This window comes from Lipotes vexillifer, unplaced genomic scaffold, assembly GCF_000442215.2.
Source record: "Lipotes vexillifer unplaced genomic scaffold, Lipotes_vexillifer_v1.1 scaffold311, whole genome shotgun sequence".
Classification (NCBI taxonomy): domain Eukaryota; kingdom Metazoa; phylum Chordata; class Mammalia; order Artiodactyla; family Lipotidae; genus Lipotes; species Lipotes vexillifer.
In genome coordinates, this window is record NW_006791012.1 from 4,827,365 (window position 1) to 4,854,347 (window position 26,983).

At 38.5% G+C, this 26,983-nt stretch overlaps 2 protein-coding genes across 4 annotated transcripts in view; one reads left to right on the forward strand and one right to left on the reverse strand.

Annotated features, from left to right (window-relative positions):
• The window catches only part of VPS54 (VPS54 subunit of GARP complex), a 74,498-nt gene extending 73,659 nt beyond the window's left edge, over positions 1-839 (forward strand). For both annotated transcript variants that reach the window (XM_007464116.1, XM_007464117.1), the window contains exon 22: positions 200-839. In XM_007464116.1, coding sequence (XP_007464178.1) covers positions 200-305 — 106 coding nt within the window. In that variant the 3' untranslated portion in view covers positions 306-839. The remainder of the gene's footprint in view (positions 1-199) is intronic.
• Positions 840-2,307: 1,468 nt separating this feature from the next.
• The window catches only part of UGP2 (UDP-glucose pyrophosphorylase 2), a 54,990-nt gene continuing 30,314 nt past the window's right edge, over positions 2,308-26,983 (reverse strand). For both annotated transcript variants that reach the window (XM_007464118.1, XM_007464119.1), the window contains exons 4-10: positions 11,487-11,672; positions 10,038-10,171; positions 9,062-9,359; positions 7,735-7,932; positions 6,943-7,185; positions 3,886-3,990; positions 2,308-2,759 (exon numbers count right to left, since the gene is read on the reverse strand). In XM_007464118.1, coding sequence (XP_007464180.1) covers positions 2,652-2,759; positions 3,886-3,990; positions 6,943-7,185; positions 7,735-7,932; positions 9,062-9,359; positions 10,038-10,171; positions 11,487-11,672 — 1,272 coding nt within the window. In that variant the 3' untranslated portion in view covers positions 2,308-2,651. The remainder of the gene's footprint in view (positions 2,760-3,885; positions 3,991-6,942; positions 7,186-7,734; positions 7,933-9,061; positions 9,360-10,037; positions 10,172-11,486; positions 11,673-26,983) is intronic.

Consider the following 26,983-nt stretch of genomic DNA (forward strand, 5'->3'; position numbering starts at 1 on the left):
GGGATCCTCCCGGACCGGGGCACGAACCCGTGTCCCCTGCATCGGCAGGCAGACTCTCAACCACTGCGCCACCAGGGAAGCCCTGGTCCAAATTTTAAATCATAGTCTAGCAGCTAGAACAGGACTCAGATTACTCTGTGAGCATTGCTACTTTATTTGAAAACATGAGATTAAAAATAATTTTCTTTCCACTGTTTAGGTTGGTCACAGCAGATGTAGCTTTTTACACTGGAAATCTTCAAGCCTTAAAAGGCCTTAAAGATTTGGACCTAAATATGGCCGAGATCTGGGAACAGAAAAGGTGATGACATACTGGAAAACTGGGTAGTTCATCTTACCATGGGATGTGTATGTTTGTGATGAAAATATGGATGCCTGTGATTCAAGAACTGAACCTGGAACCCAAAGTGAACTGGGGTTGGGGAAGGGGAAAAGGAAAGTATCAGTGTTGGGAAACTGGGATTCACTGGGATCTACAAGGAATGCCATTTGTGTGCTTCCTTCAGTGAGGAGTAACTGATCAGGTGTCTATAATATTTTTCATTCTCTCTGGCAACAGACTCAGGTTTCTTTGGACCAAATCCAAAAGAACACATAGCTGTAACACAGCTGTAGTTGACTAGAATGCTCTGTATACTTTATATTAAAAAATGCTTTGCATTTCTTCCAGTGCAATGAAATTCATATGGTGTCCCACCTTATTTAATGATGGTACAATTTAAAATATTAAAATCTTACTCAACCTCTGTAGAAAGTTTTCTCTATGAAAGTAAAGCTGTTTGAAAAATTATTTTTTTACAGATCTTTCTATAAAAATAAACATCTTTTGATTGCTTGGATTTAGGAATTCAGTTTTTGTTTTAGTGACCAATGTCAAGTTTCAGGCTTTGTGTGTCACATATTTAATCTATCATCACCACTGTATGTCACCTGCGTAAAGCCTTCCAGAATAGTCTAAATACTTGAAAGACTGATCATAAGTAATAATTAAAGAGTAAGATTTTGGTGTTCATTTATGCAACTACTAATTTAAAAACTTTCCAGATGTGTATGAAAGCCTGCAGTTTAACAGCTGTATTTTTATAAAAGTATCTATGCAGGGTTGGGGTGTTTTTCCTTTTTATTTCTAGCAGAGGTAGGTAAGAATACATTTTCATATATTCTGCCTACTTATCTAAATGTTAAAATGAGATCTCCTCATAACATTGAAGTATGTATGTCCCCTGCCTTGGGTTCTTATTTGTAAGTAACTTTCAATGTGTATATGAACAAAGACCAGGGAGAAATAGAACTGTTAAAATATAGGCTGCTGTGTTGGGGCCAGAAATATAAGGTGATGAGTAAGTTATTTAAAAAGACTTTTATAAAACACCTACCTTCAAAATTAGAATCAGCAGCACTCTATAAATGAAAGTGCCTGTGCCTCACTTCACACCAGGAATCTTGCCTAACCCTGTCAGAGTGCCTAACCTTGTGGTGATTATGTACAATGAAATAGTCTTATTTTGTGCTCTTTGTTTTCCTAAGAGGAATTCATTCCGTTATCATTATTTCAGAGGTATGTCAGTCATTGGTTCTTAAACTGTCGTCTGTCTAAAATAAAGCTGTAAAGAATTACCAGACTTTAAAAGACAACTTTTTTTTTTTTTATAGTAACAGTAAACTTATTAAACAGGCAGCTTACTCAAAAACAAGTACGGAAGAATTGGAAAATGTAATTGATTCTTAGAGAAAAGCTGAAATTCAAACTACCAGCAGACCTGATTTGGGTTATTCAAGAACATTGGAAAATGTAATTGATTCTTAGAGAAAAGCTGAAATTCAAACTTCCAGCAGACCTGATTTGGGTTATTCAAGAACATTTTTCAGTAACAACAAGCAAGCTTCCACAAGTGAAGCTTCAAGGAAAGGTAACTTTTTATAAAGTTATACCCCACCCCGCTATACTAGAGAACAAGGATGTGAAAGAAATGCCCTACCTCTACCCACCCCACCCCCTTCAGCTGGGAAAAGAAACACCACTTTGTTTCAATAAATGGAGAGTCTATGGAGAGCATGGCAGGCATCCCAGCTTTAGAACTGGATGAAAGATATTAAATACCTTCAAGTTTAATTCCTGTGGAAATAATGATGTGGTTAAGATTCTTAGAAATGCAAAAACTGGATTTGTTAGGTAACTGGCTAGTGAGTACTTCAGTGTTCCAAGAGCAAGTCTTCCAACTGACAGAGTAGCTGTTTAGCAAGAGTAAACCATTTTTCTTCACCATTTCATAAAGTTAGCATTGAAAAGTATAAGTGTATACATGGATTGCTTCACAGCTTTATTTTTAAAACCACAAACAGTTCAAAGTGACCATCACTGAGGCCTCTGTTAAAAGATTTTCCAGCAGAGCTACCACAGTTTTAAGATTAAACAATATTGCACTTTAAGATGGATTTAACTTTCAGGATCTTCTTCAAAAAGAAAAGTATTGCTTCCACCTGTGCTTTTCACAGACTAAAAGCATACCGCAGAAAACTCAACTTAAAAATTAACACTGTAGGATACAGTAACATAGTTAAGTACCTGCCTATTTTATAATCCTAGAGAACATTTCATTGTAAGAAACTGTTTAACCCATAATTAGTATAAAGTGCACAATATTTTTCATTCAGTGGTCCAAGATACGAAGATTCCCAGATACAATCTTGTTCTCTAATACTGCTCCAGGTGGGATGTCAATTCGGTCACCATGATTTGCGATGATGATAACCGTTCCCTAAGTGACAGGAAAAACAAAAAACAAGAATATACTTGCAAGTGCAGCTGAAAATGCAATAGATTTTCTTACAATTATCAAGTTTATGTAGAACTTCACTTACAATGGAGTAAGTGTATTTATAAACAATATTACACATGAAAAACAAATAACACATTAAGGAAAACTGTAATGTGTCCTGTTACAATACTGGCAGTAGCTGTGGTACCATCTCTGATAAGGAGGCAAGGAATCTAGCAGTGGGAAGCAGGCCAACGCCAGAGAATAGTGGGCCCTTTCCAAGAACTACTTGCAAGGCCACCAGCATTATCTACCTTCGTAAACTGAAAGGTGCTTGGTTTATATTTACATACAGGTGTGGGTTTTTTTGTTTTTTTTTTTGTTTTTTTGAGAACAGTTCAATGATTTATATTTCATGTCTTAAGTAAAACTGTTTAGATGAAGCAGTATCAGCAATAATTATATATATGTTGTTTTGTTTTTTTCCAAGATCTGTAAGTAGCTTTAATAGGAAGAACACCTGAAATCTAGGTATGGAATTTTAAAAAAATATTTGATTAGGAAAAAACTGTTGAATCTTTGGTTCTGAGCTTTAATACTCATACCCATAGTCCTTCCTATTTCTTATGCTAGGCTGGAATGATACTCATCAAAGTACCCAAGCACTACAGTAATGTGAATGAACATCTTCATACTGATAACAACAGATTAACAAGAATAGATTATAATCAGCATAAATGAAGCTGTCATTTTTTCTACTTTCATTCAGATTCAACTAGTCATCTTTAGTTAACTAATGCTAATTTATCAGTGATTCTATTTTAAATATTGTCATATTTCAATAAAATAGTACCAATTCAATTATTTAATAGTGTTTGCTTTCCATTTGAATGCTATACTCCACAAAATGCCTATACACAACAATTATATTTTAACTATGTTGTATATTTATGGAAAACAGTATTAATACTAAATATTGTAGTAAGCTATTTCATTTTTAAAATGCATATCTTATAAACAATCTGGTACAAACTAAGAAGTATTCCTTAGAGGTAAATTTAGGACTAGAAAATGAAACCTGTCTTGTAAAGCTATAAGAACTGTAATTTTCATCATAACCACACACCTTTAATGAAACATTCTTGCCAAATGTTACATCTCCTGAAACTGTGAGGTGATCCAATTCAAGCATATCTGGTATACTTTCAAATCTCCTTAGATAATCCTGAACCTGAAGGAAAAATGTAAACATAAAAATTGTTTCAAAAATGGGTTAACAGAAAAACAGGGATTAAATTAACAAGATAGTTTGCTTGAACTGTAAAACATTCTATTTATGTCCAAGCTCAGGCCTTCTACGGGAGGAACCCTGTTTATTAAGCACTCTGTGTGTGCAGTGAGAATTTATATATCCTGTGCAGGAGAGACCAGGAGATATGAACATTGTCCCTACAATCAAGCAATTTACACTACAGCTGAGTAGATCAGACATTTAAAAAAAACAGTAATTAAATAAAAAGATAAACAACCAACATGCTAAGAGCGAGATGAGTGGTTCACATAATCTGGAGTTAGTTGGAAAAAAGAGAGATCATCATGGTTCGAAGCAAGCTAGACTGGAGCTGGGTTTTATGGGATGGGTAGGATTGAGAAGAAGGAATATAGTTCAGGAAGAGCAACAGCACAAATTATCATTATAAATGATCACGATCTTTGCCTCTTATTATTTCCTTAGATTTACCGGCACTAGAAATAGTCCTATATGGCCTTGTTTCCTATTTTGCTGAGAAAAACAGAAGCAACAGAAAAACTTCCACTGGCTTCTACCACCATCACCCATTTGCCCTCTAGCCCATTACTGTGTCCCTCCTAGTACTGGAGTTGGACCATTTCTATTCCAACTTAAGGCTAACTCTTCTTACGGTTACTGCCCGAGGATACTGTCCAGCAATTCCTTCTCCCTCTTCAATGTTCCTTCCCTCTTGATTGTATCAACTCCCATCAATGTATAAGACATGCTATAAATTCCCTCAACTTAAAAAAAAACCTGTAAAATCTTACATCCCTTTCTACCTATAGCTCCATTTTTCTGTTTTTCTTTAAAGCAAAACTCTTGAATAAGTTTTCTACACTCATATCTCCAATTTCTCTTCTATTCTCTTTTAAATCCATTCCAGTCAGGCTCCAAAACCTCTCAACTGTTAAATCTAATGGTAAGTTCTCATTCATCTTACTTGAATCGGCAGCAGCACTTGACTGCAAATGATTAGCCCCTCTTTTCTTGAAACATTTTCTTCATTTGGCTTTCAGGCCACACACATTCATGGTTTTCTGCCCAGTTCTTCATCTGCAACTCCTCAGTCATCTTTGCTGCTTCCTCCACCTCATCCCCACCCTCTAAGCCTTCCAGTCCCGCAAGCCTCAGTTCTTGGACTCCCCACCCCTCTTTCATTCCCTAGGTGATCCTTATCTCATGGCTTTAATTACCAGCTATAAAGTGACAGTCCTCAAATTTACCTCTTTTCTAGATCTCTCCTCCACACTCATACATTCAGCTTCTCCATTTGAAGGTCCAAGTACAGTATCTCCAAAAGTTAACTCCCCATTCTGCTCCCCCTAAACCTACTCTACCCAAGCCGTCCTGTGTCTCAGTAAATGGCAATTCCATGTTTCCAGTTGCACAGACCAAAAACCTCAGAGCCATCCTTACCGTTCTCTCTTTCTCACCCTCCTACCTAGTCCAACAGCAAGTTGTAGGTACAACTTTCAAAATATAATGTCAACATTTTTTCACTATTTCCCCTGCAACCACCCCTGGTCCAAGCCAGGATTCCAGCAACAGCCTATTCCCTGGTTTCCCTGATTCTACCCTTGCCCACCAGACTGGTCAACTTGACCTCTCAGCTCACACTCTCCAATGGCTTCTCATCCCCCAGAAGGAAAAAAAAAAAGCCACACTCCCAATATTCAATTACAAGGTTCTACACAATCTGGCCTGTCATCTCTCTGACCAACTATCTCCCACCCCCATCCCTCACTTGCTCACTGTGCTCTAGTGTCCATAAGACATGTTCTTCCTCAGAGCAAGTAGCCATTGCCCACTCAGCCCCTGTTCTCAAATTGAGGCAGCTAAAGTTCTTATCTCCTGCAGGGTATGGAAGAGGCTAGAAAGAGTAGGAAGGGAAGATGAGGTTAGGTAGAAAATGATTAGCAATCTTACCTCAGGATGTGGGCAGATGGTGGGTCCTTGTAGCACCAGGATTTTCCCAGCCCAACCAGGCAGATGAGGGAGACACGAAAGACCAGGGAGACTTCTAAAATGCCTGATGCTATCTTGGAAATTCTAGCCCAGCCATAAGACCCAGAATGATAGCCCCGAATATATAAGGGCAAGTACACACATCCATACCAGGTGACACTAAACCACAACCAGGACTAGAATAGACTTGGATAGCATAGCAGGACTCTATAGGCCAGCCACAAAAGCTCACCCTGTCACTTCATTAACCTCACAGCATTTTATGTGATTAAATTTTTTGGATTCCACTTATCATGTTAGGGTCGGTTTTACTATACTTGCTATTCCTCCTGCCTAGAATGCTTTTTGCCCCAGAAAACTGCATGGTGTACTCAATTTCTCAGTGAGGCCCTCTGGCCACCCAATGTAAAATGACACCACCACTGCCACACCCACACATTCCCTACTCATGCTTTATTTAGCATTTTCCATCATTCGGCATACTATACATTTGTCTTACTTGCTTATTATCATCCTTCCCCACTAGAATATACAGGAAGGCAAAGATTTTAGTCTGTTTCATTTACTGCTAAATACCTGGCACCTAGAACACTGCCTTACACATGGTAGAGGCTCAATACATTTTGTGAAACTAGAATTAACATTCTCTCACTGATGAAAACAGTAATGGTCTTAAACGAGACATAAGATAAAATGTCTTAAAATGTAAACATTCTTTTCTACTCTATAGCAGTTGGTTAAAAAATGAGTTACATTTTCACCTTCTATGATTGATTCCCTTTAAAAGACAATAGAGATGGAGGAATATAATAGATCAGCAGCAAATACTGTAATTAGATTCCAATTCACACGTGTATCGTATCTTTATAATTACACATTTAAGAAATACAAATTTACATGTATATCATCTTTATAATTACGTACCTTTGTAAAAGAACTGCCTAATTTAACCAAGGGCACTGTAGGAAATTCCCGCTTTTCACTCATTGTCAGAGATCCTGCATTAAGGCTATAGAGGTTTGACATCACAAGCAAGAGATCTGATGTGGTTTTGACAGGCAGAAAACGGCTCCTAGGAACATTAATACCTAGAGAGTTCTCAAAACTTTTAATGGCAGCCCCTACTGCAGTTTCCAACTGAATGACATTCAGACCTCCATCCAAAGTCTGTAAGAAAGGGAGCAGGAGAGAGAAACAGAGGTTTCAGCAACTTAGTTCCACATGGGCTAGTTAATACTTGGGGAGTGGTTTCAGAGATCCATTGAAGGTAACAGAATTTTGAGAACTGACATTTCTCAAGCACCTACCGTACGCCAGGTGCTTATATATATGTGATCTTTTTCAGCTTCGTAACTCTTCTCAGTAACATTTCTATTTTATGAGAAAGAACTGAAGGTTCAGAAAACCCACACAGATGCCTGTGACCAAAAGGCCTATCAGTACCAGAGCAACAGGACTGAGGTGGGCCCTTTACTTTTGGGCCCAGTGCTCTTGCCACTGCCACAGCCCAGGGTCAAGTAAGGGCACCATGGCTCGTCTGGCACACTAAAGGGATGGGTGTCGACTCTGAAAGACAGGGCCAGGAACTGAAGAAACTAACTAGGCGAAAAGCAGTGACCCATGGAATAGATGGGCCAGAGGGAGTGGGCAGTGGGTCTGTGTGTAGCATGCTGTGATCGGAACCAGGGAGTCTGATGGCCTGCAACTTTGGCTTACCTTTGGATTTACAATGATTTCCATGTCAATAGCATTCTGCTCCTGCAGTCTTTTAACTGCTGCAAGAGAGATCCATAGGTTGTTTGTATTAAATATTTTGAATTTTGATACAGATTTGAACTCATCAACATGTGCTTTTGGCACTTGAGCAATTTCCACCAGTCTCAATTTGCCTTCATACTGAGTGAGTGTCCCACCCTAGAAAGGCAGAGAAGAGTGAGTGCCTCCACCTCTCTCCCAATTACAGCCATACTACATTGTTTACAGTCTACGAACGATATAGAAAAGACACTTGTGACAAAATCCCCCAGAAATAAAAAGCATTGGCAGTGATTTGATCTGTGATACAAAGCAACACATGTATTAAAGTAGAACCAAAGAAAATAATTCAGGTTGTCTGTCATCTTATACTGTATACACGCCCTCTTGTCCACAATAAAAGCCCTGGGAGTACATCAGAGTCTTCCTCACTTTCCAAAGATCTCCTACAAGAACAGACATTCCTCTTATTCTCAAACCACCGACCATTACCAAACAACCAATCCTACCACCTCACAACCCGGCTCTGAGTACCTCTAAGATAAGGGGAGTAAAGTCAAGACAGGCACAAGTGGAGGGGAAGGTACCTCTGAGTGGCCTTAGCCTAGAGGCCATGGCAGTGTGGGAAGAGGGAAGGGACGTCTACTCATGTGTGAAGGGGTCATTTGCAAGAGGCATAGAACCCAGCCCCGGGACCAACCGTATTAGTATTCACACATTGCCCGCTTTTCTTACTCCCTGAGGGTGAGGAGAAAACCTTGTGTACCATTCTATCAAAGGCCAAGTGTCATCACCACTAAACATGCAAAGTGAAAAAAACAAATTTTTGCTTTGTATCAAACTGCTTTTTTTTTTTTACAACAGATATTACAGTGATAAAAAAAAATATACAGAGAGAAATACATACTGTAGAAATAGAAATAGTAAATTTTCATTAAAGGAATAATAAAAAAACACTTAAGCACCAAACTAGAAGAATATTAATGGTTTGAACAAAGTTACTGAAAGTGTTTTCACATGTTTCAGATTATCCTATAAATATATGTGGAATTGTTTTCAGTTAAAATTGCCCATACAGATTATTCAAAAAGTAAAGATTTTACTACTATTAAACCTGGATTTATATACACACTTATATCAGATGGAACTTAGGGTACTCTAGAGTACTATCCCACTTTGGCTTACAATGATGTTATCAAGTTTCTAAACACAGAAACTTGCCAATAAAAAGTTTGAACTATGAAATGTGAAGATGTGAATCCCCAAACTGCTTCCTCTCAGCATTTACCTTTACATCTGCACGTGTTTTATTTGTGACTTCCATGACAAATTCACAAGGTTTTCCATTGGGTGGGTTCATTAGATGATTAAGAATATAAAGATCCACGGTGGCACCCAGATTATCTATGTTGGACACAAAAATATACTCTTTGCCTTCTCCTATAAAGGTATCGAGCAAACCAGAGTTGTAGAAACTGGCGTAAATATCTCCATGACCCGGAGGGTACCAGGCTTCTGTATTTTCCCCTGAGAACGATACATTCTTTGCTACAGGTAGTAAAGATTCTTTATTAATCCTCGGGTACCTTAAAAAGAAAAACTTCTTTTTCAGTATCAACTCTTTAGAGCATTCCAGACCTTCAAGGAAAATAATGCATTTAAAGTTAAATAAAACTTCCCTCCCTTTCAGTCTGTCAGTAGTAATTTAATCATAAGTGAATCCATTTAAGAAAATCTCTCATTGTCTGTGTTGACCAAAAAAATCAGCTTCCTAGATAGTAATATTTGCTGCAAAAAAAAAAAAAGTATTCCATGGTCATGCAGATGGGAGGACACCCCATATTTTTAAGACATTAAGTAAATTTTCTCAAACTTATTTGGTGGTGGGATTGCTCTTTTCCCTGAAAACCTATTTGGGAATTGGTGTCCATTCTTACCAACAGATATATTCAGAAAATCAATAGCAGGTTAGTACTTTCCCAGAAAATCAACAGCAGGTTAGTACTCAGGGATGTCTGCTTCCTACCACTGGCGAGAACCAGAATCTCAGGCAGATTCTCTTTTAAGAAGTCCAAGTTACATAACCAGAGTGACTGCAACTATCACATATCTATTAACAAATGTTCAGCCTTTAAAGGCATTAAACACTTGCAGACAGTCTTTGGCACTTGTACATCTTGAGGCTGCTCTGTTTAAACAAAACAAAGAAGTCCTTCTTTCCCAGGAATAACATCCCCCAGAGTTAATTTTTTTACTCCTTGTACCTGCTTTGATTAAAAGTGTAGATTTTCACACGACAGTGATTATACTTCTGTAGTATTTTTTTTGTATCTTCATCCGTGTTAAAAGAGTTCATTAGAACAAGAGGAACATCTGTATTGTAGGTTTTGTTCAAATGCTAGGGAAGAAAACGACAATCAGACTACCCAGACTTACTTTTCTTTTGCTTCAAAGTGTAAAATTAACTCTGTGGTTAATCACAAGATGTCCAAAACATCATCTATAAGTAATAAAATATATAGATTTGCAATAAAATATAACTATTTAGCATAAGACATTTTGCTAATCAATTCACCATGTACTTGCTCATTAAGTCACAACCCTATGAGATAGAAACTACTGTCTGCATTTTATGGATGGCTAAACTGAGGCCCAGAGAGGTGGCAGGTCAGTGGCAGAACAAGGACACCGCCCCCCTCACCCCCGCAGTCTGACTCTGCAGCTGTGTGCCCAGCCACAATGCCCTATGGCCTTGCTGGATGGGCAAACACAGACTAAGCATTTACTCTGTGTCCAAAGCACTGTGGAGATGAAAGTACAAATGTTACAAAGACATGTCTCCCTATTCTCAGGATTCATGTTAAGAATTGTAATTTTACCCCAACTGAAATCTTTTCCATCTCTAGGAAGAGCTAAGAGGCAACAGAGTGAGAAGAAAATAGGATATTAGAAGTCAGACTGTCCTATGTTCAGAGTTTGATTCTGCACTTACCAACTAGCTAGGGAACCTTGGGCAAGTAAATCAACCTCTCTGTGTCTTGGTTTCCTCATGTGTAAAATGGGGATGATAATAGTGCTTATCTCACAGAGTTGTGGAGAGGAACAAATGAGTCAATTCATGTAAAGAGCTCAGAATAACACTTGGTGTACAGTAAGTGCTGGATAAATGTTAGCCACTGCTACTGCTATTATTATTGTGGTTGATGGCACCGTATGAGACACTAGGGATAAAGAGATGAAAAAGATAGGGCCACTGCCCCTGAAGAGCTTATGGTCTATGATTAATGACTTTATGGACTATGATCAAGAGAGACGCCAACAACAGTTCTTAGCATCCATGGTGCCCAACCAGATACATGAAATCCTCCCCAGCCTCCCAAAAGGGTTTAAAGCCAGATCATCCCAGCTGTGATGAAGGCTACCACTAGACAGACAGGGGGGAGAGAGGTGGGGAGATGAGAGGAGAATCCAAAGAGATCCAGAGATTTCAGCGCTACAAATGCTATTTAAAGATCAAAAGCTTTTATATCACCCTAAGGCTTTGCTCTTAGAACACCAAACCTTTTTTATACACTAATAAAGAGACTAAAGATAGCAAGCTCCTTGACTAATTCAAATCCACATCTGTTATTTTATAAGGTAACATTTACAATACCCTAAAAACTAAAAATGATTTTGTTAGCTCATGAGAAAGGCTAACAGCTACTACTCACTTCGATTTGCTGAACGGTCAAATCCAGAAAGGTATTCTCATTCCTCACACCAATCAGACTCTTCGGGCCTTTGCAGCCCATGCTGGTTCCCAAACCTCCATTGAGTTTCACCACCACCAGCTTGTTCAGCACAGAAGATATGTTATCAGGTAAGCCCCTGGCCTTTATCTTCTCATAGGGTTGAATCTGAAATTAAAAAAAAAAATTATAGAATAATTCAAACAGCTTTATAAAAGGTTAAACCAAATCAATACCAAGGTTATTTCCATGCTTCCTTAAAGAGGTCTGCTTTCTCTGTAGAAAGTTTAAACTACATTTCCTTTAAAGTCCAGGGCCCTTCTGGTTCAAAATCAAGTTCTCATTTACAGTATAATGGATTACAAGAGGGGGAAAAGTTACAGTCTACAAATATTTGTCTGGCTGGACTACCTTCAAAAACTCAGAATTCTCAATTTGCATCAACATAGCAAATAGGGTGCACAAAACTCATCAAATCTGTGACTATTTCTGGTACACTATGAATCTACTTTAGTTCTGGAGAAGTATATATACAATCACACAGTTCTTGGTAATATATTCATGCTATTCCTGGAGACAGTGCCAAATACTCAAAACAAGCTAACAGTACCTATTCTATTATGGTTCACAAGGGTGTGATTATTGCAATCTGAAAGTCTTTTTTTTTTTTTTTAACAAAAGCCAAGTTTGCCTGAAAGAAAATGAGTTGTGTAAACAGTAAAACAAGTTCGAAATGAGCACAGAGCCTTCATCTTTGATTCATCCCTCACAGGGAAGGAACAATGACACAGTGGAAGCTCAAATTCTTCTGTTTAAAGAAGAGGCACAAGCAAGTCTAAACATCTTATAACAAGAATGAAAGTTTTTGAAAAGATCACAATATATTTTCTATCCATTTACAGAAGAACATTTGTTGTTATTTTTCTTTAATGAAATAGGTCATCAAATGTACTCTGGTTACATGATGGTGGAGGATAGATAACACTTGAGGGGACTGAAAAAATAAAACCCTATCATACACTTTGCTGTTTTCATGTTCTACTACATGTAGGTGTGTGTGATGGTGTGTGTGTATGATGAATAAAGTCTATGATTGGAAAAGGAGTTGATGGGCTCACATTTCAGTGATTAGGCTGTGAAGGAAAAATCCCTTTATACTTGGTCAAAAATACATACATGTCAAATGTGGATCCCTGGCCATACACTTCAAGTATCTATTATTGAGAATTTCTTAGGCACATTATATCTACTCAAAAGAGTTATTAGCGGGCTTCCCTGGTGGCACAGTGTTTGGGAGTCCGCCTGCTGATGCAGGGGACACGGTTTCATGCCCCGGTCTGGGATGATCCCACATGCTGCGGAGTGGCTGGGCCCGTGAGCCATGGCCGCTGAGCCTGCGCGTCCAGAGCCTGCACGTCCAGAGCCTGTGCTCCACAACGGGAGAGGCCACAACAGTGAGAGAGAGGCCCGCGTACCGAAAAAAAAAAAAAGTTATTAGCAAATGGGACCAAGCCAATTATTTTCCAGTTATCTTTTAAAAGCCAAGAATTTCCATTTCCATTTAGCAGTTTTTTTTTTTTTATTTTAATTGGCTGTATTGGGTCTTCGTTGCTGCATGTGGGCTTTCTCTAGTTGTGGCGAGTGGGGGCTACTCTTCATTGCAGTGCATGGGCTTCTCATCGCAGTGGCTTCTCTTGTTGTGAAGCATGGGCTCTAGGCACACAGGCTTCAGTAGTTGCAGCACGTGAGCTCAGTAGTTGCAGTGCACGGGGCTCAGTAGCTGTGGCTCAAGGACTCTAGAGCATAGGCTCAGTAGTTGTGGCACACAGGCTTAGTTGCTCCGCGGCATGTGCGATCCTCCTGGACCAGGGCTCGAACCCATGTCCCCTGCATTGGCAGGTGGATTCTTAACCACTGCGCCACCAGGGAAGTCTCTAGCAGTTACTTCTGACTTCCCAGAAAAGAGTCTGATATTTACAGAAGCCTCACAAGGGTGTGAAAATCAATTTAACTGAAAACCCCTAGTTCATGTATTCATTTTAGGTAAAACTGTTTTAGTACGGAAATATTTTTACCTATTTAATGTTTCTTTGAATACACTTTAAAAAGAAAATAGAATACATAGAAGCAAATTTTTTTTCTACATATGGTGAGACAGGCCTATGTTTTCCAATTTCACCTAAAAATACTTTCATTGTGAAATATCACACATACAAAAGTTTATAAAATACACATACAGGGTAGAAAGAATAACCTAAATTTAAAAAGAATACTGCCATAGCATAGAAGCCTGCATGCATCTGTCCCTGATCATATTCCTCTCCCACCCCTAGTGGTAACAACCACCTTGACTTTGACTCCCTGTAGTTTTACCACCTATGTATGCATTCATAATGATAACAATATTTTACTTAATTTTATTTGTCTCTAAACTTTTAAATAAGTTGAATCATACTATAAAGTATCCTCTTGTGACTTGCTTCTTTAATTCAATGTTATGTTTTAAGAATTATTCACATTAATGCATGCAGCTATAATACATTCACTTTTCACTGCCATGTAGTATTCAGTTTACGTATCCACTGAGAGACAAAATTGTCATTATTCACAGATGATATGATTTTACATGTAGAAAAATCCAAAGACCTCACAAATAAATTGTTAGGATAATGTGAGCATAGCAACATTGAAGATACATGGTCAGTATTAAAAAAAACAACAAAAAACACTGCTTTTAGGGACTTCTCTGGTGGAGCATTTGTTAAGAATCTGCCTGCCAATGCAGGGGATATGGGTTCGAGCCCTGGTCCAGGAAGATCCCACATGCCACCAAGCAACTAAGCCCATGCGCCACAACTACTGAGCCTGAGCTCTAGAGCTGGTGAGCCACAACTGGTGAGCCCACGTGCCACAACTACTGAAGCTCGCGCGCCTAGAGCCTGTGCTCCGCAACAAGAGAAGCCACCGCAATGTGAAGCCCGCGCACCGCAACAAAGAGTAGCCCCCGCTCGCCACAACTAAAGAAAGCCCACGCACAGCAACAAAGATCCAATGCAGCCAAAAATTAAAAAAAAAAAAAAAGCCACTGCTTTTGGAACCCTTGTGCACTGTTGGTGGGAATGTAAAATGGTGCACCTGTTAAGGAAAAAAATATGGTGGTTCCTAAGAAATTAAAAATAGAATTATCATATGATCCAGCAATTCCACTTCTGGGTATATCCCCAAAGAATTGAAGGCAGACTCTCAAGAGATGTTTATACTCACCTTCTTAGCAGCAGTATTCACAACAGCCAAAAATGGAAGCAACTCAAATGTCCATCAACAGATGAATGGATAAAAAAAAATGTGGTATATACACACATGGAATATTTTTCAGCCTTAAAAAGGAAGGAAGTTCTGATACATACTACAACATGGATGAACCTTGAAGACATTATATTAAGTGAAATAAGCCAGTCACAGAAAGACAAATACTTGTATGATTCTACTTACATGAGGCACCTAAAACAGTCAGATTCAGAGACAGAAAGTAGCAGGGTGGTTAACAGGAACGGGGAGTTGCTGTTTAATGGGTTGAGAGTTTTAGTTTTGCAAGATCAAAGAGTTACGGAGGTTGGTTGCACAACAATATGAATGTACTTAACAATACTGAATTGTACGCTTTAAAATGTTTAAAGGTGGTAAAAAATTAACTGCTTCTATATGTAAAAAAATTACAAAATAAAATTGATTTTAAAAGTATCTTTTATAATAAAACCATCAAAAATAGCAAATATCTAGCAGTAAATCTAACAAAAGATATGTAAGACTATACACAGAACACATTTTTGAGAAAAATTAAAAGACTTAACTAAATTCAGGGATTTATTTATCATGTTCGTAAATTAGAAGACTTGCTAATGTAAAGATGTTAATTCTCCCCAAACTGATCAATGCAATCCTAATAAAAATCTCAAGAGTTTTTTGTGTGGTAACTGACAGGCCAATTTAATGTATGTATGAGAACACAAAGGGCCAGGAAGAGCCAAGACACTCTCAAAGAAAACCTTAAGTCGGAGAACCAGCTTTATAATTTATAACATTCGTTTTTTTAAAACTGTAGTAAATATGTATAGCATAAAATTTGCCATCGTAACCATTTTTAAGTGTACAGTTGAGTAGTATTGAGTACATTCACATTACTGTGCAGCCAATCTCCAGAACTCTTTCATCTCGCAAAACTGGAGCTATACTCATTAGAAAACAACTCCCCACTCCCTCCTTTCCCCAGCCCCTGGCGATCACCCTTCTACTTTCTGTCTCCATGAGTTTGATTACTCTGGGTGCCTCAGACAAGTAGAATCATACAATATTTGTCTTTTTGTGACTGACTTATTTCACTTAGCACAATGTCCTCAAGGTTTATTTAGCATTCTTTTCTTAAAGTGGCTTATATGTTTGAGGAGATTCCAAATTAATGCAGGTTTTTCCAGAAACATGTTTTTATTTAATGAAGTTGATGTGTACGTATGCAACAGATCTGAGAGAAGGCAGGATTGATATGAAGAACTAGAATATAGGTACAGGTTGGCAAATTCTATGGTAAATTGAGCCTTATATAACTTATTTATTCCATTTTCAGGTATTAAAACTGGAATAGAATACATGTTCTGAAGTCTTAGTTTAGTAAATCAGAAAATGGATTCTCTTTATTTGAATTTAATGAACATAACAATACTCTCTTAACTTTGAATTAAAAGAATGAAAAGAACACTACAGGTGTACCACAGTTCTAAAAGTATAAATCTAAGAAAATGCTGATCTTTCGGATACATATGAAAACAGGACAGAATGGCAGGGCTTGGGGTTTCAGACACTGCTCAACACCTGAGTTGTGAATTTACTAGTATCTCTGAGGGATAGGCAGCCTGTCATTTCAAGGCAAAAACTTTACAAAAATGTAAACAATGTAAAAAGAAATTTAAGTATGTAGTCAAAAGATCAATAGTATGGCATTTTTTTCACTGTCACTCTCCAGACAGTGCTAAATGCAGCTGAGGAACTGAAGTTTTAATTTTATTTAATATTAAATGTAAATCAACACACATGGCTAGTGGCATGTGCAGTTCTAGATGGTCTGTTAAAAAAAAATCAACTGAGGGATGAGAATTGTTTCAATTCGTTTTAATAAAACTGCCAAAATCCTTCTTTGTTCAATACAATCTTTTTTCTTTCACTTTAATGACACTGACATCACATCACAAGACATTCAACCAAACACATAAACACAAGATTTGAGTATATTAGATATCTTTAGGAAGAATATAATTTCCTTTTTGAGCCAACAAATGTTTACACAAATTTAAATAATAATATCAGGCAGAATAATGTAAACTGGATTATATCTTAATTCTACTCTTCGAAGAACTGTTTGGTATACTAACACTCACAGCATTAAACAAAGTGAGGTTTAGGAACCATTTTTAGAAAAAGTACTAATAGGGATTTTTCACCTCCTGTGCAGATGAATTGAAAACCAAATGTCAACCTTGTTGCCTTAAAGTTTCACCAGGAGGAAAAAACCCTCCAAAGTCATGTATGTTCATGATAAAACATCTTTGATCCACATACCATAAAGAATATAAAGTATTTAGAGAAAAAATACGTTTTGTTCCCACTAATCAATCTTCAAAACAGGCATTTTACTAGAATGCTTCAAGAAGACAATTCCTTATGACTGAGTCTATGGAGGCTAAACAAATTTTTTCTCGTATCCCCCAAATTTATTCTATAATGGTGATAAATAAAAGGTCTCAGCCTCATAACGATTTTAACACTAGGCCATTTGGCCTTCAGCCAAAAGGTATATTAAGTATACTTTTAGTTTTAATTCAAATCTTCCCAAGACTGGTATCTTAACTTGAGTTTAAATTTAAAATGTACTTCTGAATTACTTTTCAAATATTTGGAGTGAAATAAAACAAGTTGATCCAAGCATAACACTAAATTCCAAAACCGAGCTAATGAAGACTTTTGGGTACAGGCCCAGGCAACTCACAAGTAGAAAGACTTGTTTACCATTCAGGTTAGGGCCCAGAATTCTCTGTGAAGTGCCATATTTAGAACCTTGTACCCCAAGTTAAGTGGGCAGGGAGTCACCCTACAAATGTCAAGGAACTATGGTTCTTTAGATGGTGCTTTCAGTAACACCTACTTGTCTTGCTATATCTAATTCTTAAAAGCAGCTAGCTAATTAAATACCAGTAACACTGAGGAATTGAAAAGGACTATGGAGAGAAAGGGAAGTCACAAGGTGTGAAGTAACAAGGTACAGCCAACAGGGGAAAGATGTCCAGAGTCATCAAGTTAGTGTTGCTGTTCGAAGGCTCCACTTTTACTTAGGTTTCGACTTATACCCACAACACTCCCACACAAAGACACAGACACACAGAAAGGCACCGATTGTGTGAGTCCAGGAAGCCAGGACACTTTTGGTCTACAGCTTATTACAGGTTAAATTAGGTGGTAAGCTCAGCTTCCCATCACACAAATCACCCTACATGCCAACACAAGTTCTCTCTGTTGGTAATGCTATCCACACCCTCCACCAGGGACCTCACCAAGCAATCAATCCCACAGAGCTCGGTTTATTTCCACAAGCCAAGGGGACCTGTGTTAGAAGGTTGCTTGGTAACAGCTGAAGTTTTGCTGGACACACCTAGTCACAGAAACATTATTAGACCTGTGCTCCACTTTCTCCTCCTCAGCTCCCCCAGGAGAATGCACAAAGACATCCACTCAGGCAAAGATGGAAGGTGTTGGGAGACAACAGGGAGTACCATGCACTGCCGGATGTGGCCTTGATGTTACTCTGATTGAATCACTTTAGTCAGTGACTAGTGCTATCTTTGTGCTTTCAATCCTGATCACCCTGTTTCTCTTTCATGTCTCTATTCAGACATGAATAGAATTCAGTATTCTAAGAAGACCTCTGCTGCATGTAAATATACAGGAGGGCAACCCCTACAGGTGAGGTGGGGCAAACCACATGAGACTCCCTCAAAATGCGCAGCGGAGACGAGGCCACTCATGTTCTCTTCTCACTGGGAGAAAAGAATGGGTCAAACACCAAACTTCCTCTGGGGAATGAACAAAAGAAAGTAGTTGGCAATCTATGAAAGAACATACTTTAAACAACATTCTTCCCTCTAGGAGGTCAATCTAGTTTTTCTGCAGAAACTGAAAGATTTTTTAAAAGATCGTTTAAAAACTGTCTAACGTAATCTGTATCTTGCCAAGTCTGTTCACAACTTACTTTCCAGTTATCAGAAAAGCTGAATTCATCACACTGTCATGGAGACATGTTCCCATTAGCAACAGTATAACCTGGTTCTTGGTAGCATATTCCTGCTATTCCTGGAGACGGTGCCAGACAAGCTAACAGTGCTGCCCTGTTACGGTTCACAAGGGTGTGATTATTGCAATTTTTTTCAACAGAAGCAAGTTTGCCTGAAAGAAAAGAGCTGTGTAACAGTAAAAAAGAGTTTGAAATGATGCTCCATATGTACAGGAAGTGTTCTAAGAACATCAGCTTATTCACCAAACCCTCACTGCACAGCCTTTGTGTACCAAGGCTCACGTTGTCTCTTTACTTCACATTTCTAAAGGTAATGACCAAAATCTGGGTCATTTGAAAGCTCCTACCAATTAATTTAATGACAGAAAAATCATACCTAATCCAGAGATTTGTTTTCTCATTCAGGAAAAGCCGGCAAATCATGTACATTATCACATACTCCACCAACACACTTGCCAACACCCCCTCGGCCACCAAGATACGCTCAACTGCTATTCATAGAGCAAATAAAGCCATCCTCTATGGGGAATGCCCTCGACCTTCTGCCACCAGATCAGATCCTCGGGACCTCCCTGCGTCTCCACCTTTGCTGCTTCCCCTTCCTTCTTGTCAGAGGAAGAGCTGTCCCCCACCCTAAGGCAATCTCTCTGCCAGTGCCCATCTCAAGATCCCTGTTTCATCAATCTCCCAGTCTCAGCATCAACCTCTCCCCTTCTCTATTCCTTTCCATCAGCATGAACAAATTCAAATATTTGACATCTAAAAAGCAAAGAAAACAGCAATGCATACACTCACTCATCCCTTTCCATACTCACATCCCTCTTTTCTCCATCTTCTTAAAGGCAAAGCTTCTTGAAAAAGTTGCTGCACTCACCTCTACTTCCTCACCTCCCTTTCACTCGCTCACCTGCTGCAATCTGGTTTTCTCCATAGTTCAATGAACTGCTCTTACCAAGGTCATCAACATCCTTCTAATTGCTAAATCCTATCCATAACATCAGTACTTCTCTAACTGTGCTCTCAGCTGCATTTGACACAACTGACCACTCCCTAGATCTTGAAATGCTCTCTCCTCCTTGACTTCTGAAACACTGCATTCTATTTTCCTCCTCTTTCTTCCTGTTCCTTTTTAAGCCCCTTCTCAGTAGACCTCCTCTTTCCAGCAATCTGCTCCTGTCTCTATGGCACCAAGACACACCCAACTGCCAAGCCAAGAGCTTGCTTACATCTGATCAATGACCAAGTCCCGTCAGCCTCAGGAAACTGTCTCCGTTGTCAGAGTCGGCATCCCACTCACCTCTCATCTATGTTACTGCAGTGGTCTCTATAGTCTCCTTACCTCCCTCCAACCCACCCTCTACCTTGCCGGTGGTGATCTTCTGGAAAATAAAATTTGAAGATGTTTCTCTCCTGATTATGTCATTCACAAAGCAAAGCAATGACATGGCATGGCAGAGATCATTAGCTGCCTACCCCAACATCATTTTTCCCCTTCCGTTTCAGAACCCTGATTGTCAGCTGGGCACATCACCACCCCCACAAAAAGACCACATTTCCAGCTTCCCTTGCAGCAGGTATTTGTGCCAAAGTGCTGGTCACTGTGATTAACTGGAAGTGAGTTGAAAGATTTCCAGAAAGTCTCTGTGACAGGGCAGGGGTTGTGCCCTTCTTCCCCCTTCCTGCTGTTTGGAACGAAGACACAATGACTAGAGTTCATTCAGGTGGCCACCGGGGACCATAAGGAGATATGGTGAGAATAGCAGAGTGGCAAGACAGAGAAGCGCAGGTTCCTGATAACCACCAGGTTGCCATACTAGCTCTGGATTGTGTCTCTCTACATTTACCCTATTATTTTGAGTTTCACTACTAAATGTAGCTGAATTGAATCCCAAACAGAAGACATGGTATACAAGGTCCATAATGATTTGGCCCTTTTTTCCTTCTGCTCTCTGCTCTCCTACTCTTCCTACACACTGTTCTCCAGGGATATGCAGCATTGGGCTCTCTAATGTGCCACATCTCTTGCTTGCAAGTCTCTGCACTTTCCCCCTCATGCAAACTCACTTCACCAAATGCCTTTTCTTCATCTTCCACATCTCAGTTCACAGCAGTGATTCTCAGGTTTTATGAGCTATCAGTCACTTGTGAAAATCAGACGTTAATGGACTCTCTTTCAGGAAAGTGCAATGCCATCCCCCCAAAAAACAAAACTTCACTACTGTGGAAATTTCACAGCATATAAAAATAATCTTTATAAGAGATGCTGTTTATTTCCCAGTGAAAGTTAACATGCAAATAAAGCAAAAAATAAACTAACTCTCCAAACTGAATTTCAATGAAAAGGCTTCTGTTTGGCTTGAATTAGAAGTTGACACTGTAGATGGACTTTGAGATGCCTGCCATCTTTAACTGCCATTCAATTTTGACTTTCTTTTTTGATGATCTTGAGTACTAAAAACCTCAACTCTCTCCAAGGCAAGCTCTCACAGCTTGCTCTGTCAGTTGAATGCAGGCTTGTGCTACGAACACCAGAATTCTCCAAGACTTCGAGCACTCAGTGGCTCGTACATTTTCTGTATCTTCAAAAGTCAGTAAGGTCATCTTCGGTGAAGTCTGGCCTTACTCATGCAGGATTGCACCATCTTTGATGCAATGCTCACAGATGCAGAAGAGGATGAATGACAGTGTATGTGGTGCTTACTCTCCTCTGCAGTAGCAAGACCAGAAGTGCTGGCTGGCATCACAGATACTACTGTGTACACAGCACCAAGACTTTTCTTCCAGCACAAGTTTTGTTTGGCTTGGAAACTTTACCATTTTAAAAACATTTCCAGAAGAGGTTCATAAATAACAATTCCTCTTTGAGGGCACCAGCAAGCACATAATGGATGAAAAACAGTACTCTGGCTGCCCTGAGAAATGTCTGAAATTGCAAGGATATGCTAAAGGGAAATGATGTAGCTGCTGTTTCCTCCATGACCTGATTCAAATCATTTTAATAAACTATGTCAATTCCAGCATGAATTTTATCATTTGATAAAAAGATTGCTCCAGAACTGAATGAGGCAGGATAGTAAAGTAGCTGAGAGCACAGGCTTTTAGCCAGGCTGCCTGGGTTTGGATCCTAGATTCCACTGCTTATTATGGCAAATTATTTTTCTGTTCAAAGTCTTTTTCATCTACTTCATTGATCTGTTATGAGGATAAATGAGACAATATGTGCGAAGTGCTAAGCAAAATGTGTGGCCCACAGTAAGAACACAGGTGCTGGCTGTGCTATCACTACATCACTGATCCAGACACACTCTCCACCCTACCCCACACTTGAACATTTCTGAAACCAGGATGCATCATACAACCAACGGGATCTGAAAATTAATGGGTTGCACTTTTTTTCTTTCTTAGTTGTACATGAAAGGTACAACTTATAATCGATGGCACAAATTTGATAAAATACAGCAAAAAAATTTGATAAAACTGAATTTCTCTCTCTGCTCCAGGTCACAAACCAGCTCAGTGATCTCCCAGGTATGGGTTCCACCCCGTCTCTCTCTAGTTATGTGTAGCTTGAGGATAGTTTAAGACAGAGGCCAACAAACTATAGCCTGTGGGAGTCAGACCTGCCACCTGTTGTCACAGAGTGTTACTGGAACACAGCCGCTCTCGTTAATTTACATATTGTCTATGGCTGCTTTTATGCTACCATGGCTGAGGTTAGCGATCATGACAGAGACTACACAGCCTACAAAGCCTAAAATATTCATCATTTGACTCTTTACCGAAAAGGTCTGCCAAACCCTGGTTTAAGACGGTCTTCTGTGGTTTTGATAATATCTCTGCCTTTCCAAACTTTGCTCCTCCTAACCTGGCTCTGTGCTGCCTGATGACTTCTCAGGATGGCCAGAGAACAGGCGCTCCCTCAGGCCGTGTCAGCTTGCGGTTCCGCTGGCAACAATGCTGCCACAGAACAATCCCCCAGGCTTTTGTATCCCCACATATTCATCCAAGAAAGCAAAACCAAGGATGTGTAGTTGGTAGCAGAACTCAGCAATTTTAAAAACAACAGAAGGAAAACCTAAGATTAAAAAGTCTTTTATCTACTCATATGAGGTACCTAGAATAGTCAAATTCATAGCAACAGAAAGCAGAATGGTGGTTGCCAGGAGCTCGGGGGAGAGGGAAATGGGAGTTGTTGTTTAATGAGTATAGAGTTTTGGTTTTGCAAGATGAAAACGTTCTGGAGATTGGTTGCACAACAATGGGAATATATTTAACCCTACTGAAGTGTACACTTAAAAATGGTCAAGATGGTAGATTTTATGTTATGCGTATTTTACCACAATTAAAAGAATTTTTTAAAAAGTTAGTCTTTTGTGTGGGTGTATATGTGCAGGAACACATATACACCCTGTCAAGGTGTCAGAGAACCACATAGCAAAATCGCTTTCTGTGACACTCATATGACCAGGAGGGAGTCTGACAAAGCCCCCACTTCCTGCTTCAGGTACTACCAGCTTCTATCAGTAATTATTACACTGTCTCCAAATTGTCTGTTCAGTGCTCCGTATCTCCAGGAAGGCAGTAACTGCCATATGGCACTCCCCCTACCATATCTATCACCTTTAATTATGTGTCATGCTCATTAGCGGCACTCACATATTTGTTGAGTAAATAAGTGAATAAATGAATGGAACAAACAGCTATTAATAAATGAAATCCATTCTCTGGAACTTATTTCTTATCTTATTAAATACTAAGTGTCAAACAAAAGTGGTGTCATCACTAATTAGAAACCTGATTACAAACATCATTATTTTAATTTTAAAAAAAAGTACTGAATTAGCCAACATTATATACAATTCTGATAAAGAAAACCTAAATCTAAGACTTTGCGCTGCATAAAAAATCATTTTTACAGGCCATAATATTAGTGTAGTAATTATAAAATGATCCCTCTGTGATAGGAAACAAACAGAACGATCACATACTAAACATTATAAGCTAAGCCTGGAAAAGTACATTTCCTAAGAAAGTTCTTTTGTCTTCTTTCACTTAAGAAATTATAAGAACACAAGATAAACTATCAAATCAAGTACATATTTTAATTGTGCCAGCTATTGATATTAACTCCCACATCTTTGTTTCTTTTTAAATTAATTTTAATTATTCTAAATTACATGTCAACTAGACCTTACAGACAGGAAAACTGGGTAATTTTTCCAGTAGTGGAGGAAATCAACTGTTCTTTTTATACACTGAGTCCACACATATCCAAAAGCAAAAATTTGTAAGAGGGAGTAAGTAAACTGGTCCTTTCAAAGAAAAAATCAGAAATCTTGGCAAACACACTGCTTTCTAAACAATTACACTCATCAGCACCAACCCAATATCATGCACAATATCCTTCACTATAATCTGCTACCTCAGCTACTAAAGTCAACCTTAATAAAAATCTCAGAAAGAACTATTACCAGGAGCTAGAATCATAAAAATCACTTATTTTCATCTTAAGTCTCATATTGCCGTCTCAGGGGAGCAAAACTTGAATACTGTGCCTTTTTGTTACATAAAGGTAAGGATCATAGCAATTCAAAGTCCAATAACCAATTATTACAAATAAAAGGATGGTTCCATATTAAATTAATACAAACAACTAACATAACGCAAATAAGCCAAAGAAAAAATTCAACCTAATAATCAAATAAAAATTTTAAAATATGTTTCATCTCAACTGGCAAATATTTTTTAAAACAATAATACTCAATGCTTTAATAAATGTAGCAAGACTGACAATAGACTGTAGGTCTCTACTCAATGCTAATTCAGAGAGGCCTTTCCTTTCTCTGCCTACCCTCTCTAAAATATTACCTCTACTCCCTCATTCCCTATATCCTTACCTTTGTTTTTTTCATGTCACTTATCACTACTTGAAATTACATTACATATCTTTTACTGTCCACACCTCCACTAGATTATAAACTAAAAACTAGATGAGGGTAGGGCTTTATCAGTATGGCTCTCTACTAATATACAGTTGGCACTCAAAATATAGCTGTTGATCCAATAAATTAATGTGACTAGGAGTGCAAACTGGTATACTTTCTGGAAAGGAATTTGAAATGTCTAATAAGAAACTTTAAAAACTTTATATCCTCCAAACACAACACCATTTCTGGATATTTATTCTTAGAAATAATTCTGAGATGCAAGGATTTATATATAAGTATATTCATTACAGAGTTTTTATAATAGGAAAAAAATAAGAGTCAACCTACATGCCCAACTACAGGAGACTTTCCAGAAGTAACACACACTGATACACTTGTACAAACTCCCAACTCTCACACTTCTGTCAACTGTTTTTACTACTATATTTCCTTCAAGTGATGAGTTAGATTCATTATCTTATTTCCTACCATCAAAAAATTAAGAAAAAACATTTGAATTCCCAACTTTTGCCACGCCCAATGATAGATGATCAAAGAATCTTATAATGGTCATCCACCAACCTTCCTACAATTTCACCTAAGCTTTAACGATCCAATGCCAAGGACGCTCTGCAAAACTTCCCCTGCTCACTAAACCTGACACCCCACAACGAACACACAAATCCTTTAAACACCTAAATGTCCACACAAAATGAGAATGGGTGCCCAATTCTTTTAATAGCTATGATAGTCCTCTGAAACAAGGCTTCACATCTATCTTGAGTTTAGTAGATAAAAAAATCTATAAACATGGATGGAGTTGCTGGTTAAAGACAATCTACATACACCACCCTGGAGCTTTCACTACGTGGATCTTCAATAAAACTCATAAAACAGAATAGTACAGCTAATCATTTTCATAACAGAGAACATTATGTTGCTTATCCTCACTGGCCTTACAGCACAGACTTCCTGTAATCCAGAAAGTTAAAGAATTTCCTAGAATTTATCTCTGCAATCAGGAAAAATCACTAGAGATAGATGAGCTTTATCTATTACAACAAAAATTGCAAACTACCAACACATTTGATACAAGAGAATTACAGGGATGTAAATTATGGCTCACCTACTTGGTGGAATATTTTACAAAAAATAAGACACATAGAAAAAATTAAAGTATTCATGACCATAAATGAAATAGATATCAAATTAAATATACTGATAACAAATAAATATATATTCACAACCAAAGACAAAGAATATTTAAATAAGAAAAGTTACAGAACTTAAAAAAGAAATACCATCTGTAACCTTAATACAATTCTGTTGTTTTCACTGTGTCCAGGATAGCACCTGACATCTAAGAGGTACTTAGTAAATATTTGTTGAATGTATAACAACAATAGTAAACATTTACTGAGTCTCTATCACAGTGCCTGGCACATAGTAAATGCTTTACATGCATTCTCAATAATACTCATAAAAACCTTACTTTTATTATGTCTACTTTTTATGAGTGAGGAGACTGGGATTAAAGCAGTTAAATAACCTGCTGAATGTTACGAGGCTAAGAAGTAATGAAGCTGGGATTTAAAACTCTGGAGTCTGTATTCTTGACCTCACTGCCATTACAGGTAAACTGGAAAAAAAAAACCTGTTAAGTACACTGAAGGCAGAATAAATTCAGTATACATAGGGAGGTGGCTTTGTAATGGTGGAATATATTAATGATTGACACTGAGCATGAGGTAATTTCTCACATACCTGTTGAATAAGTATATGATTAAGAATATTATAGCTCAATATCATGAGATTAGAGATTTTAAACTATAAAAAATTGCTCAATACCATCATTAATGTATAGAAGACTAAACTGCAAGGAAGTCGGCTAGCCCTGATAAAGGGTGCTGGAAAAAAAAAAAACAGGAAAAATTAAAAGTAGCCATTTCTTCAGTGGGAACCAAGAACTATAAGAAATCTGAATTTCCGGGCTTCCCTGGTGGCGCAGTGGTTGAGAATCCGCCTGCCGATGCAGGAGACACGGGTTCGTGGCCCGGTCTGGGAGGGTCCCGCATGCCGCGGAGCGGCTGGGCCCGTGAGCCATGGCCGCTGGGCGTGCGCGCCCGGGGCCTGTGCTCCGCAGCGGGAGAGGCCACAGCAGTGGGAGGCCCGCGTACCTCAAAAAAAAAAAAAAAAAAAAAAAAAAAAAAAAAAAA